Consider the following 17,870-nt stretch of genomic DNA (forward strand, 5'->3'; position numbering starts at 1 on the left):
ACACCCCCTAAGATGTTTACCCTCTGAACCCCTAGTTATTTGCAAGGGCCAGCGATGTCATATCCATGTAAATAATTGCCAACATGCGTAGTCGCTTTGTCTAACACAACTCGGGACGGAACATGATGGAAAAGGGCGGCAGACAAAACATGGCCGTGTATTATGAAATATTTGTTGTACATTTTTGTTGCAACAATATTATGCACTTATGGAAAGGTCGAGGCAGTGCGAGAAGAAAAGAAATGCACAGGAAGGGGCGCAAAAAAAATATAAGAAGGTGTCTGTGAAATGGCGAAAAAGGGTTGCATGGATGGGTGAATAGATGGATAGATGGGTGGGTGGAAATTTTTCTTTGGCTCGGAGACCAACCGACCCTGAGCAATGCCCTCTCGCACACAATTCTCAGTTGACACCAGCTGGCTTCCCTGTCGCTCGTCTGTGCAGCTGTCGACATCTTAACATTCAAAAGCCAACAATGACAACGCCAACGATGGCTGCGAATGGGAATGGAAGTGGGAATGGAAGTGGGAATGGAAGTGGGACTGGGAGTCTAGAAGACCGAGACCTGCTCAAATGTCAGCGGTGCAGTGTCTGGGCTCTGCCGGAATTAGCAAAATGCAGCTACTTGCACGCAATTTGTTCGCCAGAAGGATAAGGATAAGGACTCAAGGACTCTGGGCGTTGGCTGGAGGAGCAACAGCCTGAGAGTGTGCTGGGCGCAAGGAACGAAAAAACGAATACGCGTTGACCATTTGCCAAGTGAAAAGCCAGATCCAGCCGAGTGATTTTTTCCACCCACTCTCTTCTCTGTTCTCTGGATAATGCAAGATGTGTGTTTAAGCTACGATTTCTGTCCGACCTCAGACTTTTCGTTTCGTTTCTTTGCCTTTCTTTTTCCCCAGCCAGCTTTCCCAGCTTTTTCAGCGATTTTTTTCCTTACCCGGTCGCCCCAATATATTTGCCATCTGAATGGACGTGCCAAATGTTGGAGCAATAAGTTGTGCAGCCGAAAAAGAAATTTATATTACGTTTTAATATGAGTTCAGCTAAATATTTGACGACGTTCAGGGTCGTATTTGTAGGTATGTAAACCCCTGATTAGTATGAGTGGGCGACCAACTGACATCAAGTGGCTGGCACCTCTTCTGGTACCTGTCCTCTTCAAGTCTGTCCTCCTGCTCTGTCCTGGCCAAATCTGTTGGGTACTTTTAGCCACAAGTGTGACTGGCTGACTGGGCTGCGTCGACACATTCACACTCACACTTAATGCGGTCCTCTTTGGGGATTAGAAACGCTCTTTACCCAGCCAAAGTGCAACTTTACATTGTGGTTGTCCCCTTTCTACTCGACTAAAACCCATAAGATTGTTGTTAAGCTCAGCTGTGGAGTTTTTACTATGCCAACCTGAGCTAAATTCATAGATAAAATACCTTATGATATTATCTAGGATATAACATAAAAACATTACTGCTCCATCTAGAACTAAATTCAGATATAAAATATCTTATGTAATAATCTTGGATATAGAAAATTCACTATTTAATTTATACAACTTTTATTACATTTCCAGGCATGGACAACAAATATTCTATAGAGTTTTAATATTATTAAAGTAGGTACTTAACTTTTCAAGATCAGTAAATCTGTCGCAAGTGCAATTACAACATTGAGTAAGTGTCAACAAATTTGTGTGCTGTCATTCTGGAGATTCTTTTCTCTCTCGTCTTTTTTAGTGGAAGGCAAATGCTTTTAGTGTGAAGACATTTTTTGCCGCGTTGCTGCATGTTTCTATTTAAAACACCCGAACAGCTTTCCAATATACTCAATACACACAGACACACACATCTAGCCATCCATCTCTCTCGCTCTAGCTGCGTCTGCCTTCTCGCTTGCACAATGTCAACGTCAAAGTGCAAGTGGCATTATGGCAAAGAAGTCAACAGCGCACAGGATGTGGGAGTGGGTGGGTGGCAGTAAGGGGGTGGTGGTGGCCAAAAGGAAATCGAGCCAAAGAGAGACACTGTGCAAAACAGTGATGGCCACTAAGTACTTAAAAAAAGCCAAATGGACTCAATTAATATTATTTGTCAAAGAAATTTTATTAGTAATTTAAGTCCGTACATTTTAAAATATGAAAACATTTTATTTATCACTTCAATTGAAGCATTACAGTTGTTACAGTTGTGGGCGCCAAAATTAGAGTGAGATTTAAAGAAATGTTGTATTTTCAGCAATATATACAGGTTTTAAAATTATTAAATACTTTTAAAATAAAAATAATTAAAAATATTTAATAAAATACATATGGAATATGTGGTGTCTTTCCCCAAGCAAAATCAATTTTTTAAAGGCCAGATCTAGCTGACAAAATGACAAATGGCCAGCACTATTTGAAAATGAATGGCGAGTGCAGGGGGCGTGGCTCTACCCTTTTTCCGCCATTAAATGCAATTTTAAAGTCAATTTTAGCTTGCAACCGAATGCAAATAAATGCTGTCAGCAACAGGACACGATTAGTGGGAGTACAGGGTCGGGGAAAGAGGGAAGGGGGAGATCCTTAAAGGTTTCACGTTGCATTCGCAACAGCTCTGTTAAAACGGCATTGACAGGCGTTGATAGAAATCGAATTAGCAACGGCTATTGCCACACGTTTTTACGCTGTATACAAATTATTACGCATACGCCTCCGAACAAAGTGGAAAATGAGATGCGTGCATGTGTGTGTGTGTGGGTGTGGTGTGGTGTGATGTGTGCGTACTCGTATGTATTTGCGGCATCTGCAGTTGCCTTTATGTTTACAGGCAATTAGCATTTTAATGCCGCACCAAACAAAGGGCAACTGCAACTGCAGGTGCCCAACCGAGTGATGCAGACAGGGAAAGAAAGAAGAGAGTGCACATATAGGGCTCTGGCTATGACGTTGATGGAGGTCGATGTTGGGGTGAAAGGCGGGCAAAGGGCGTGCCAGGGGCGGGCCAAAGGGGGCCGGCACCTGCTCGTCTGGTCGCGCTCGAGTTGCTTTTCATTATTTTTCATGTTCGACATGAGCACAAATTGTCGAAGGCTGCCGAAGGGGCAGGCGGGGCGCTACTATATACTATAGCACTTAGTTCGCTGTTCCCGACCAGAGTCGGCTACATAAATTTCATAGTTTGGGGTCTAAGAAAATTAACTAGTCCCGACTGATTTTTTAACAGAATTGTCTAAACTCTAAAGTCACGTGCAGGCCATTTAATTTTATAACGATCACCGACAGATCCGAGGCATTGAACTAAACAGAAAACATTTTATAATATATTATAAGCAAAAGAAACCAGTTCTAAGATGCTTGTGTTTTTTTTTAAATTTTTATTTTCTACCCTAACATGTGCGGGCTATTAAAACCACGTATACGCAATGTTGTTTATACAACACTCAACCTGCATTGGCAGTTGTTTATTCACAAATAGTCGAACAAATTAGAATTAGTATCGATTGTGGTTAGTTTAGTATATTTTATTGAGCTTTTTTCGTGGTTTTTGCATTGCACTTTGTGTTTATATAATTATTTTTATATTTTTATGTAATTAAGTAGAAGATTAGACGGCCGATGACGGTGTCATCCACGATTTTGATGCTGCCGATTAACGCAGTTGAGGTGGCTCTGAATATTGTTTACGTCGATCACCAGGTTACCGTTGCTGGTATAAAAGCCGCCATTACAGGCAGGTGCAGCCATACAGCATCCAACAATCAGGCAGCCAATTAGCAGCAGTAAGACAAAGGTGTGCGAATCCATTTTCAAGCGAACTGATCGTTGCAATCAGCGATGAGACACTGCCGACCCAGGTCATCTCTGAACCCAGATTATATGCGAGAAAAATCAAATCGGGAGATTCCCAGAATCAATTGCAACGTTCTACGCAGGTATCAATTATCGCAGTGCTCTCGCAGCTCAAAACTCGTTATTTACTCAAGGAATTTCCAATGAGAATTGTTGATCGCATTATCAAGTGTCAAGTGTATTCACATGTCTACAATAATCTTTTCTTTTATGCCAATAAGCATCAAAAGCTTTATAGTTGCCCCCTCCTAGCGACGCCTCTGCCCAATAGAACTTGTCGGTCGGCTTTAAACCGAGAGTGCCATAAAACCAGTAATATTTACATAGCGATTATGAAGTGGGCATCGCCCCTGTTAATAGTTATCGCGATTCCATCCCCACATCTTCGGTGAAGCATAGCTAAGCCGCATGGAAAATTGCTAGCATGGGAATGTTTTTGGATGATTAATTAGAAATTACATAAAACATTGGATTATTCACCCAAGAGAGTGTTTTTTTATAAACTACAATTACATTTTAATGTATTTAATATATTTAATGTATTTAATCTGCCTGTATCTGTATCACAAATGTGATTATTATCAGCTAGGGCGCACTTCTCAACGACTTTACGACTTCGGTCTGTCGGAAATACTTTCGATGCTACATGACCTAAAAAAAAATCTAGCATGATAACGGATCGTAAGCCAGCACCCAGCCGTCGCCGGGGACACGTCTTAAATTTATCTGCGACAAAGACCTTGCGCTATAAGGAGTTCAGTTTTTTGAATTGAGTTGATAACCCTCACGCCGGTTGATTTCAAATTAATGGGGCTTCGTATGCCTTTTCGGTCAGGAGGTCTTTTGCCTAATCTTTCCGCAGTCCAAACAAAGCAAAGCAAAAAATACGCACACTAAACAAATTTAATCAATATTCAGCGGATATCGTAAAAGATTATTTATGTATACCCACGCACTGAGTCGATGTGCCAGGGGTGTCGACAGGCCATGCGTTGATTATAACATTTAATTAATAAGCTCTGGCTTGTTGGCCACCAAGTGTTTGTACTTTCACCAGCACTCTCGTGAAGTTGTAAATAATTTCATAATTAAATTAAATAGATGCGAAAAGTTGATGCAGTGGGGTATATAAAACAATTTGCCATAGGGAGCGGCAGAGGGAAAAACTTTCCACTAGATGAATGGCCTGACATAAAAGACGAATGACGAAAGGCAGAGAGAACGAGGGAATCGCAGGCCGGGGTCTTAATGGGGGAGGGGATTAGGAAGACTGGCCAAGGAGACACTTTTCCGAAACAATCAATCAAAACGCTACGCTTGAAATACAGTAAACTGTTTCAGTTAAAAAAAAACATTGGCATTAAAAGGAAAGAGCATTGGTACTCTAGAAACAAGGATCAGCGCTTTAAAAATATAATTAACAAATATTTACCGTGTTGTTATGTTTTTATAAAATTCTTGTTCATCATAACCGAAGAATTTTAACTTTTTAGACCGTAATTTTGTAATTTCTTTATGAGCATTAGCAGTCGAGGCAGAGATCAAGGCTTTGATCTCGAAAAGAAAAAAAAAACTAAAACATAATCATGCACAATATATTTAAATGAGTATCTAGACAAGTCTCTCTTCTATATAAGCCCTGGGAGACACTTTCTTTATTTACACGTCACACGAGAATGGCTCTTGCTCTCATGCATGTACAAAACCCGAGCATCTCAAAAACAATGAATTTTAGAGGTACACCCAAAAAAAATAGTCATAGAAACGAAATTATTGTTTGAGCTTTCAAATTTTACCTTCAAAAGTATTAGATTTAAACCTTTGGTTTAGAAATGAAACTACAAAATATTATTAAATATGAAATTAACTCTACTGAGTATGAAATTTGTATTATTTTTATTTGTTTTTATTTTTAATACAACGCTTACGGAGTTAACACTTTTCACTTTTTTTTGTGTGTATATATGTCCTATCAGTCCGAGCTCGATCTCTCTTACTCAATCTCTCGCCTTATCAGTAAGGCGCTCTGAGTGTACCTTCTTGTACATACATATATACTAAGAATACAATTGGGCTCTAGCTCTGTTTCTGCGGGACATAGACTTCAGTTCGTTTACTACCTTCGCCCTAGAATGGCTCGTCTGACCGGGATAGGAATAATTTCAATCGTGTGCCTGTTCCTGGCATCTTGGCAAGTCCAAGTCCTGGGCCAGTACCAGAACCAGAAACAAAGGCAGACTTGCGGTGATTCGTCGATACACTTTTGTGTGGCTCGTGATAGTTGCTCGCTTAAACTGGGCTATCGATCTCTAACGAACGGCAACCTAGGATGTACTTCCACGGCGGTCTGCTGTCCCCAGGCCTTTATAGTAAGTTTAAAATGCCAGTAATCAAGGACTTTCAAGACTTGGCTTAGTTATCTAATCATTTTGAGGGTGGGCAGGGAGCAACATAAATTACAAAACTTTATTCGTTAGCTTTTTACGGACCGACTTAAAGTGCTAGCGCAAAATTATAAAAGAAATGTATTTTTTATAAAAATAGTGTTGGCAGCTAAAATTCTGTAATTAAAAAAATTACCAATCTTCATGAAATGGGAAAATACAATTTTTGTATTTGCAAAAGCGAACACTTGCAAAGTTTCATAAAATAACTCAAACTAGTCTCAATTACTGAATTAGTCACCAAAATGCTTTAATGAAAAAATATGGATAAAAATAAATGGTAATGATATACAAAATATGCGATCCTCTATGGAAAAAATTTATTTCGATTTTTTCTTGCGAGTGGACGATAAAAAACGCCTATCACGTTTGACGAGGAATGAGCCAAAAGTAAAAAATTTATTTCCAATTTTTTGCGCATTATTCTTATGAAGCAGGCCGCTCTATAATTTTACGAACTTTTTCATAAATGAAATAAAAAAAGGTTAAAAATGTTTAGCAAAATGCAAACTTAAAATGCAAAATTTAGCAATTAAAATATCAACTATCATGGCCTATCTTTATACCCTTGCAGAGGGTATTATGATTTCAGTCAGAAGTTTGCAACGCAGTGAAGGAGACGTTTCCGACCCCATAAAGTATATATATTCTTGATCAGCATCACTAGACGAGTCGATCTAGCCATGTCCGTCTGTCCGTCTGTCCGTCTGTCCGTCCGTTTCTACGCAAACTAGTCTCTCAGTTTTAAAGCTATCGCGATGAAACTTTCCCAAAAGTCTTCTTTCTATTGCAGGTAGTATATAAGTCGGAACCAACCGGATCGGATAACTATATCTTATAGCTCACATAGGAAGGAAACGTTAAAAAAATTCTAGCTTCGGTGTTTTTTGAAATAAAACCTTCTACTCTTGGAAATATTATTTTTTAAATATTTCAGAATTTCGAATAAAATATTTTAAAAATCGGACGACTATATCATATAGCTGCCATAGGAACGATCGGAAAATTAATGGGAAAGTTACACAGAAATAAATTTTAGCTTTTTTGGTTTTTATTGTATTCTCTTCTACTTTAGGACATGACTCTTTTTAAATATTTCCGAATTTCAATTTTCATTTTATCAAAATCGGACGACTATATCATATAGCTGTCATAGGAACGATCGAAAAATTAATGGGAAATTAATTGGAAACAAATTATACCTCCGTTGGTTTTTATTGTATTCTCTTATACTCTAGGATATGATTTTTTTTAATATTTCAGAGTTTTGAATTAAATTTAACAAAAATCGGACGACTATATTATATAGCTGCAATAGGGAAGGATAGAAAAAATAATATTAAAATAATACGAAATTTAGAATTTTGGCGATTTGTAATTTAATAGGAACGATCTGCAAGGGTATATAAGCTTCGGCTGGCCGAAGCTAGCTTTCTTTCTTGTTTTTTCTTAAATTACATTTTTGTATTATTCCAGCATGAGCCAGTCGTCATCATAGATCCAGTGACTGACAACAGCTGCGGACGCATTAACGGGAAAGGATTGAGCTTCGGAATAGGTGACTTAAAATACCTCGCCCAGGAGAATGAAATTCCATGGATGGTGGCTGTGCTCGATGTGTCAACAAAAATCTACGTGGCCGGCGGCTCCTTGATCGCTCCCCATATAGTGATCACAGCGCGAGTGAAAATCGATAACATGAACGCCAACCAGCTTCTTGTTCGAGCTGGCGAATGGGACTTTAAGACCGAGACCGAGAAGTATCCTTATGTGGACGTTGAGGTCCAGCAGGTCGTGCGTCATCCTGGTTTCGTTGAGGCAACCGGAGCCAACAATGCCGCCCTTCTGTTCCTCAAACGATCGCTACCAGAGACCCCCCACATTAATACCATTTGCATGCCGACTCAACAGAAGAATTTCGACTACAGCCGCTGCATCTTCACGGGCTGGGGTAAGAAGTCCTTCGAAGACTATTCGTATATGAACATCATGAAGAGGATTGAGCTACCTGTGGTCCAGACCAGAACGTGTGAGCAAGCCATAAGCAGCGTTTTAAAAAGACGATTCCATCTCGATAACAGTCTGATGTGCGCCGGCGGTAATACCGACGAGGATGCCTGCACAGGCGATGGTGGCTCTCCGCTGGCCTGTCCGATCCCGAACGAACCTAATCGCTATGAACTGGCGGGTATTGTCAACTTCGGCGTAGGTTGCGGAATGAGGGGCGTCCCGGGCGTTTATGTTAATGTGGCCAACATTCGGGAATGGATTATTGCGGAGACCGATAAGGGTCCCCTTCCCGACGATCGTCAAAATGTAGGTCCTGTGACAAGCCCACAAGCCGCAAGCTTTATCGTTAAAAACGATAACCAGTATAACATAGTTAATTATGAAGAAGTGAAAGATAACTATCCCTCAATCGCAACTAATGGGTTCATCATTCAGGAGGCAAATCCAAATCTGGCTTCTGGCGATGGAAACAATGATCAACGAATAATTTATTATCAAACCGAACATCAAACAATTGGATCTCAACAGTCCGTTGGGCAAAATAGCTTAGGAAACTATTATCCAAACCAACAGCAGGGAATTGGATCTCAACAGCACGTTGGCAATATTTGGCCAAATGGCTTGGGAAACTATTATCCAAACCAACAGCAGGGAATTGGATCTCGACAGCCCAATGGGAATAATTGGCAAAATAACTTTGGAAACTCCAATCCAAACGATCAGCAAGGAATTGGATCTTCACAGGTCCTTGAAATTAAACTAACCGAGCAAGGTTCCAACCAGGGCGAATCTAACTCAGAACTATTTTCTACTACAATGGGCTATGAATACAATTAAAATTTTTAAAAATATTCAATAAAAACTGTTTAAGAAGTATACTTTTCAATTATTGTATTCTCAAGTGGAATAACTATTATACGTAAATCAAATAATTCAAAAAAAGTTTTAAATAAATAATCTCACTGAAATTCGCAGTTTTCTCTTTAGTATACTTTTCAATTATTGTATTCTCAAGTGGAATAACTCTTATACGTAAATCAAATAATTCAAAAAAAGTATTTAATAAATAATCTCACTGAAATTCGCAGTTTTCTCTTTATTTTTTGTTTAAAAAAAAATTGTTTTCAGAAAAGGCATATAATAATTATTAATGTTTGATTAAATTCAGATTTAATTTTAGCTCGCTTTCAAAAGGGGCGGCAGAGGAATTATCATTTTGTATTAATTGGAATTTTATCGAAATTTATTATTGATCTTTTTCTACGTATCAGTCAATTATAGAATTTCTCGACTTAGACCTGCAGAAGAACAAGGGCCAATTTAGGCAATCGCTTTAGGTACCAAGTGATTCCGTTTATCGATAATCCACTGCGCATCATTAACCCGTCGCGGCCCGTGGCAAATTACCCGGATAGCGGGAGGACTTCATTGATACGGAGGACACAGTGGAGAGCCACAAAGAGAACAGACCGCAGGGACCGCAGAAAGGGGCGGCTCCTCCTCGGTGGCATTCACTTCGTCCCTTTGCCATGGGCGGAGCTCCGGTCCCGTGACATCGCTGGGCACGCACACGCAGCAGCTGCGGGCGCCATCAAAAACTTGTGATTGTGGCGGGGCGCACTTTAATTTCAATTTGGCTCCGACCTCGGCACCACCCAAAAGACTCCCCCCCCAGATCCACCGAGCACCACCGCAATCAGACTGGCCCCACGGCAATTTATTGTTTTCCACTTTACGCCAGTGTCCCACTGGAGACGGTGTCCTGTGTCCGCGTGTTATTGTTTTGTTGTGTTTTTTAGTGCCCTCCTCAAATTTGAGAGTTTGAGTTCGCCCGCCGCCGGTTCTCCCTTGAGCTTTGAGAGATTGAGCCACTTGTCAATTGTAGGCACATCCCAAGAACTGTGAAAACTGAGAGTTTGGGGATGGTACAGACAGAAAAAAAAGCTTAACAAATATTATTTTTGACTGTATGATAAATGAGTAATTTTTATGTTTTGGAAAATTCGGTTTTCTATTAAGGTAAATATATACCAAGTTATATAGTTTCCGAGATCTCAGCGTTCATACAGACAGACAGACGGACAGACGGACAGACGGACAGACAGACGGACAGACGGACATGGCTAGATCGACTCGGCTAGTTATGCTGATCAAGAATATATATACTTTATGGGGTTGGAAACGCTTCCTTCTCCCTGTTACATACTTTTGCACGAATACAATATACCCTTTTACTCTACGAGTAACGGGTATAAATATCGGAAATCGAAATACCTTTCTTCAATTTATTTCATATGTATGTTTTGAACAAAAGACACTTTTAAGACAGGCAACATATTTTTCTTCATTTTTACCTTTTAAATTGTTATATAATTATGTAAGTAAGACAAAACACATTTAATTTAAGATGAATAAAAAACTGTCATGTTTATTTGAATTTGTTTCAGTGCAAAAGAGTCAGGGATATTCACTTACCATGACAGCATTCCGCTTGAAATCCATAAAGTTCTTCACCTCGGCGGCCAATTCACGCAGCAGGATAATGCCGTCCTTGCGCTTCACTTCGATGTCGTTGTCCTTGAAGCGCTGCAAATGAAAAACCAAAATCATCAGATACAGATACACAATTCTCAGTACATTCTACTGTCATAAACTATAAAAGCTGATGGGCGCCGGTTCGAGAATACAACAAAAATAAAAACAACAAAAAACGTAAAGGGTTAAAGGGCTGTAAAACTTTTGCGCTTTCTTATTGTCCAACATAAAACGGTGATGTACTTCTGAAATGGCTCTCGGCCTGGAAATTGCCTATGTAGGCGCAGTTTCTATGGCTCCAGGCGACTCTTAAATTGATATTAAATTGATTTTAATGTATCTTATTAATTCAATTAGGTTTTCATTAGCCAAACGCGCGGTTTTGTTGCCATTTTCTTAAAAGCTTTCCAGCTTAAGCGTGGCAAATGCCGCTGGCCATCAAAGTAAATCAAAGTTGGTTGAATTAAGCAGTGTCCTTTCTGCTTACCAGCGAAATTCCACTTTATTCCTAAATACATACATTCTTCTATAAGAAGATCAAATAAAAACACCTCTTAACGAGGTAAAAAACTAGTGACGACCGCACCTTCAACATACAAAAGTTCTGATATCAACATTTGTGACGAAAAATTATTACACTCGTCATTAAATAGACTTTCTAATATTTTCTCATTCGGTCCGCCCTAGCAAACTATTCCAGCCTTTTTCCCTTTACAGGCATTTTCTATTGCAGCGTGACGAATGAGAAAAGATTAGAAAGTCTATTTAATGACGAGTGTAATAATTTTTCGTCACAAATGTTGATATCAGAACTTTTGTATGTTGAAGGTGCGGTCGTCACTAGTTTTTTACCTCGTTAAGAGGTGTTTTTATTTGATATCAGAAGTTTTTGTTTGTTTACATTTGCTCTCATAGGAGCTAATATATAGGGGAGTGTAGGGTAAGGTGACGAACGATTCGTTTTTTGAATGTAACTTTTGTAAAAATCAATATTTTTTAAAAGTGTAAACGCAGAAAGTTGCTTACATCTACTGAGCATATCCCTGTAAAATTCGAAATTCGAAATTCCAATGCAGCTAAATCCCACAGCGTTGGGCGTGAACCCTACTTTTTTTGCACTTTCAAAAGTTGTAGGGTAATGTGACGAACGATTTGTTCTTTAATGTAACATCTCCAAAAATCAATATTTTTTAAAAGTGTAAAAGCAGAAAGTTGCTTACATTTCCTGAGCATATTTCTAAAAAAATTTGGATTCGAAATTTCAACGTAGCCAAATCCCACAGCGTTTGGTGTAAACCATCCTTTTTACAAAAAAAAAATACATTTTTTTATATATTATTTACGGAAAGGGTTTTTTCGATACGGAAAAGAAAAAAGTAATAAGATAATACCCAAACTTAAAAAAAAAAAAATGGTCAAAGTGCAAATTTTTTTTTAAATTAAATTAAACTGACGTCACTATTAAAAACAACAATAAAACTGCAGCAGTAAATGTTATCTGGTATTATTATATTTTTTTTACAAATAATCAACGATAACAGTTAAAATTCTTGAATAAAAAAAGTTCGTCACAATACCCTACAAAAAGTTCGTCACGATACCCTACAAGGTAGACTTGGAGCAAAAACGGTGTCACTCTCAAACGGCGCAAAAGAAAAAAACGCGAGGTACCAAAAACTGTTGATAAAGATCTCATGTATACGTGCATATATTTGCCTGATTTTATTTTCCACTCATCTTTGCTCTGGCACTGCTGAAACACAAGTAAATTGAATGGGTTTGCTAGTTTGCGCACCACATTTTTAGCGAAAATTACCTCACGAACAAATTACGGGACTTCTTATTAATATTACTGTAAATACATTGTCGACACGATAAGGGGAGACGACTACATTTATTTGGAATTTTTGTCGTGACGTCATATATGAGATTCGACGAGTTCGTCACATTACCCTACTCGTCAAATTACCCTACACTCCCCTACATTTAAATTTAAATTGGTCAATCATAATTTTTAAACTTTTGTATTTTAACAAATTAAGTTAAAAAGGCGTTGAAGTAATTCAAAATACCTTTTAAACGAGGTATAGCACATGTCTGTACCTTTAGTAGTGTAGAACTTACAAACTAACAAAATTTAGCTATTTTTAGCTTTTTCCCGCTAAAGTAGCGGCTTTTTCCAAAAGTCGTAGAACTTAAGTATGGAACTCTTAAGTGCAAATTTACTGATTCCATGACCCTAAAATACAGTTCGGATAACCTCCCACAAAATTCAATACTCAGGGAGCGTTAATTGTTCGAGCTGGCAAAAGTGGCTATTTTCGTATAAAAATAAATTTTAAACGTGACTTTTTACAGTAATGTGTTATATACCAAAATTTAAGGAATCTCAAGGGCTATACAGTTTAAGGTTTTAAAGAAAATCGTTAGAGCCGTTTTTGAGAAAAATAAAAAAAAGCTAAAAAAAAAGTTTTAAAAAATTGTCTTTTGTTCATATTTTTTTAATTATTACATTTACACAAATTGCATATAGAAGGCGTTTATAGCATTTAAAAATACCTTTCAAACGAGATGCAGCACAAGCCTAGAGCTTTAGTAGTATATAAGTTACGGACTTCCGAATTTTAGCTATTTATAGCTGTTTTCCCGCTAAACTAGCGAGTTTTTCCAAAAGTGGTAGAACAAAAGTTTTTCATATCGATGTGATGAACGTCATATCAAATTTTCAAAACTTAAAAAACATGTTTTGGACAAACTGACAAACTGACAAACTGACAAACAGAATTAAATTTTCATTTTGGGAAGACGAAGGAAATCTTATTTTGGCTATAACTTTTGAACGGAGCGTCGGATTTTGACAAATGACCCCTCATTCGACGGGTATTTTCAAAAGGAATACGACTAAAACATTTCGAGGGGGCATTTATCCCCACCGGCCCCAACAGCTCCAAATTTCGAAATTTTCACTTTTTCACTTTCACCGCTCTCTCTCCCAAGCCAATTAATTTTCTTAGAGTCTTGGTATGCAATCCTGTTAGTTTTCGCAATACCTTTCGATAGGTGTATCATTCATTATGATCGGACCATCACAGTAGATTTTCATTTCTTCGTGTATATATAGTAGTCGCCTTCGCACCCTCTCCTGGTGCGCTTCGTCACTACATGGACTGCCGTCCATAGTGATGCTGACACCCAATATATTGACCAGATCTCTTAAGTTTTCGGATATTTATTATATGAAAAACAAGAAAGGAAGCTAGCTTCGGCCAGCCGAAGCTTATATACCCTTGCAGATCATTCCTATTAATTAACAAATCGCAAAAATGTTCAATTTTCTAATATTTCTCATTAATTTTTCGATCGTTCCTATGGCAGCTATATGATATAGTCGTCCGATTTTGATCAAATTAAAATTGAAATTCGGAAATATTTAAAAAGAGTCATATCCTAGAGTAGAAGATCAAATAAAAACACCTCTTAACGAGGTAAAAAACTAGTGACGAACGCACCTTCAACATACAAAAGTTCTGATATCAACATTTGTGACGAAAAATTATTACACTCGTCATTAAATAGACTTTCTAATATTTTCTCATTCGGCCCGCCCTAGCAAACTATTCCAGCCTTTTTCCCTTCACAGGCATTTTCTATTGCAGCGTGCCGAATGAGAAAATATTAGAAAGTCTATTTAATGACGAGTGTAATAATTTTTCGTCACAAATGTTGATATCAGAACTTTTGTATGTTGAAGGTGCGTTCGTCACTAGTTTTTTACCTCGTTAAGAGGTGTTTTTATTTGATATCAGAAGTTTTTGTTTGTTTACTTTTGCTCTCATAGGTGCTAATATAAACATTTAAATTTAAATTGGTCAATCATAATTTGTAAGCCATTGTATTTAAACAAATTAAGTTAAAAAGTATTTCAAAATACCTTTTAAACGAGGTATGGCACATGTCTGTACCTTTAGTAGTTTAGAACTTACAAACTAACGAAATTTAGCCATTTTTAGCTTTTTTCCCGCTAAAGTAGCGGCTTTTTCCAAAAGTCGTAGAACAAAAGATACCTATATGGAACTCTTAGGTGCAAATTTACTGATTCCATGACCCTAAAATACAGTTCGGATACCCTCACACAAAATTCAATACTCAGGGAGCGTTAATTGTTCGTGGCTATTTTCGTATAAAAATAACTTTTAAACGTGACTTTTTACAGTAATGTGTTATATACCAAAATTTAAGGAATCTCAAGGGCTATACAGTTTAAGGTTTTAAAGAAAATCGTTAGAGCCGTTTTTGAGAAAAATAAAAAAAAGCTAAAAAAAAAGTTTTAAAAAATTGTCTTTTGTTCATATTTTTTTAACTGTTACATTTACACAAATTGCATATAGAAGGCGTTTATAGCATTTCAAAATACCTTTCCAACGAGATGCAGCACAAGTCTGTAGCTTTAGTAGTATATAAGTTACGGCTTTCCGAATTTTAGCTATTTATAGCTGTTTTCCCGCTAAACTAGCGAGTTTTTCCAAAAGTGGTAGAAGAAAAGTTTTTGATATCGATGTGATGAACGTCATATCAAATTTTAAAAACTTAAAAAACATGTTTTGGACAAACTGACAAACTGACAAACTGACAAACTGACAAACTGACAAACAGAATTAAATTTTCATTTTGGGAAGATGAAGAAAATCGTATTTTGGCTATAACTTTTGAACGGAGCGTCGGATTTTGACAAATGACCCCTCATTCGACGGGTATTTTTAAAAGGAATACAAATAAAACATTGCGAGGGGGCATTTATCCCCACCGGCCCCAACAGCTCCAAATTTCGAAATTTTCACTTTTTCACTTTCACCGCTCTCTCTCCCAAGCCAATTGATTTTCTTAAAGTCTTGGTATGCAATCCTGTTAGTTTTCGTAATACCTTTCGATAGGTGTATCATTCATTATGATCGGACCATCACAGTAGATTTTCATTTCTTCGTGTATATATAGTAGTCGCCTTCGCACACTCTCCTGGTGCGCTTCGTCACTACATGGACTGCCGTCCATAGTGATAATACAATAAAAACCAAAGAAGCTAGAATTTATTTCCTATTACTTTTCCATTAATTTTCCGATCGTTCCTATGGTAGTCCGATTTTTTAAAAATTTAATTCGAAATTCAGAAATATTTAAAAAATAACATCCCCAAAAGTAGAAGGTAATATTTCAAAAAACACCGAAGCTAGAATTTTTTAAAATTTTTTTTTTCGATCCGTCCTATGGGAGCTATAAGATATAGTTGTCCGATCCGGTTCCGACATATATACTACCTGCAATAGAAAGAAGACTTTTGCGAAAGTTTCGTCCCGATAGCTCAAAAACTGAGAGACTAGTTTGCATAGAAACAGACAGACGGACAGACGGACGGACAGGCGGACAGACGGACATGGCTAGATCGACTCGTCTTGTGATGCTGATCAAGAATATATATACTTTATGGGGTCGGAAACGTCTCCTTCACTGCGTTGCAAACTTCTGACGGAAATCATAATACCCTCTGCAAGGGTATAATAAATATACTGGTAAAAAGAAAGCTAGGCTTAAGGAACTGCACATATTTTATATGTATTTTGGGAAAGAGTCTAATTAAATTTCACATTTCATCGCACTTAACCCCTGGAGAAGCTTCTGCTAACTGAAGTGAGACACGCACACATTCTGGTTTGAGATTGAAGCAGAAGTACGCATTTAGTGGCCATTTAATGGCCTCAGCGTTTTGCCCTGATTTTCCCCACCAGTTACTCGAGAAGCAACCCACACACACGCAACCAAAGATGCCCTTCGCTATTATAATGATTTTTCTATTGAACGTGTTGTCATCTGTTTTAATGGAAAATTCTGATGAGCTTTCTTCTCAGCTTTTTCCCCCTGATGAATTCCCATAATCATAATCGAAAGAGTAGCAGGCGAACGGAGAAGAAATGGCTTTGGCACAAGCAAATGCATTTTATGAGTTCTTTTTCATGCATTTAAGTGCCACAAATTAGCAATTTAGAAATGGAGTTATATGTGGGTGGGTGGGGGTGTAGGAGGCGCAGCCACGCCCCTTTCAAATTGTCACTTTTCAAACAAACTGTCAGTTAAATTATGTTTTCGCTGCATCGTGGAGAGAAAGAGATGGAAAAGGACCCTGTACATGTCTCCAGCGAATTAATTAGAAAACTTTTCTTAACTGATTCAGTGCCAGCAGCAGCAGTTGAGAAAATGCCTGGGCATAGAAGACTAAGCTTGGCTATGAATACGTAGACCCAAAGAAAAACTATAGGTACTCTTAAATTAAATATTAATGATAAAAACAATTATGATACCTAAAGCAAAAGAACTAAATCATCAAATAATAATATTACAGTATTTTTCTTGAATCAATTTTAATTACCATAAAAAAAATTTTCGATTTATATCTAATATTTTATTTATTCAAGACATATGTTAGTACTTATTTTAAAAACAAAAAAAGTAACTTAATAAACTTTAAAAATGAAATATAAAAAATTAATGTAATCCATAATAAACAAAATAAAGTTTAAAACTTAACTTTAAAAGGATTTGTTTATTCATTGTTTTATGTATGTTTCATTTTTAAAAATGAGTGTATTATAATTAGATTTATCCCCATAACCATGGTAAAATCATAATCAATTACTATAGTTTTTCTCTGTGTTATTTTTGTATATGTATGAAGAGACATACCCACACACATGCTTTGCAAATATTTGTGGCCTGGGCCAAAATCCAACCATGTACCATTTGTGTGCTTGTGTGTGACCACAGAACTAAAACTGCAAGGAGAAGCCTCTTTGAGGCATTCATTAGTTGGCCAAAAAGAAAATGTCACCCACACAAGTTTGGTGGGAAAAAGAAAGTATTACTAGCACAAGGAGTTTATCCCTTTCTTTGTCTTCCTTGTAATACCGCTAAGCATTATAAATGCTATAAGAAGATTTTAAGAGCCTAGAGTACGAGTTTACGAACTGCACTTGACTTACACATTTAAGGGTTAAGGTGACGGCCTAAAT

The 17,870-nt window shown here is 37.5% G+C and overlaps 3 protein-coding genes across 4 annotated transcripts in view; 1 reads left to right on the forward strand and 2 right to left on the reverse strand.

Moving 5' to 3' along the window:
• Window positions 1–17,870, reverse strand: part of stol (voltage-dependent calcium channel subunit stolid) — a 46,659-nt gene that overhangs the window by 11,043 nt on the left and 17,746 nt on the right. For both annotated transcript variants that reach the window (XM_017147399.3, XM_017147398.3), the window contains exon 3: window positions 10,753–10,863. In XM_017147399.3, the coding sequence (XP_017002888.1) occupies window positions 10,753–10,863 (111 nt within the window). The remainder of the gene's footprint in view (window positions 1–10,752; window positions 10,864–17,870) is intronic.
• LOC108061293 (uncharacterized) lies at window positions 3,475–3,835 on the reverse strand. The gene has a single exon (XM_017147401.3). The coding sequence runs from the start codon at window positions 3,776–3,778 to the stop codon at window positions 3,599–3,601; it is 180 nt and encodes a 59-aa protein (XP_017002890.1). The 5' UTR covers window positions 3,779–3,835; the 3' UTR covers window positions 3,475–3,598.
• On the forward strand, window positions 5,926–9,358 carry LOC108061292 (phenoloxidase-activating factor 2). The gene is made up of 2 exons (XM_017147400.3): window positions 5,926–6,192; window positions 7,744–9,358. The coding sequence occupies exons 1-2, from the start codon at window positions 5,956–5,958 to the stop codon at window positions 9,112–9,114; spliced, it is 1,608 nt and encodes a 535-aa protein (XP_017002889.2). The 5' UTR covers window positions 5,926–5,955; the 3' UTR covers window positions 9,115–9,358.

The sequence above is a fragment of the Drosophila takahashii genome, chromosome 2L (assembly GCF_030179915.1).
Source record: "Drosophila takahashii strain IR98-3 E-12201 chromosome 2L, DtakHiC1v2, whole genome shotgun sequence".
NCBI lineage: Eukaryota > Metazoa > Arthropoda > Insecta > Diptera > Drosophilidae > Drosophila > Drosophila takahashii.

Excerpts from the sequence above, each read along its gene's own strand:
- LOC108061293 (XM_017147401.3), bottom strand. The coding sequence starts at position 3,778 with ATGGATTCGCACACCTTTGTCTTACTGCTGCTAATTGGCTGCCTGATT.
- LOC108061292 (XM_017147400.3), top strand. The coding sequence starts at position 5,956 with ATGGCTCGTCTGACCGGGATAGGAATAATTTCAATCGTGTGCCTGTTC. Across the intron at positions 6,193-7,743 it reads GCTGTCCCCAGGCCTTTATA|CATGAGCCAGTCGTCATCAT; the intron begins GTAAGTTTAAAA and ends GTATTATTCCAG.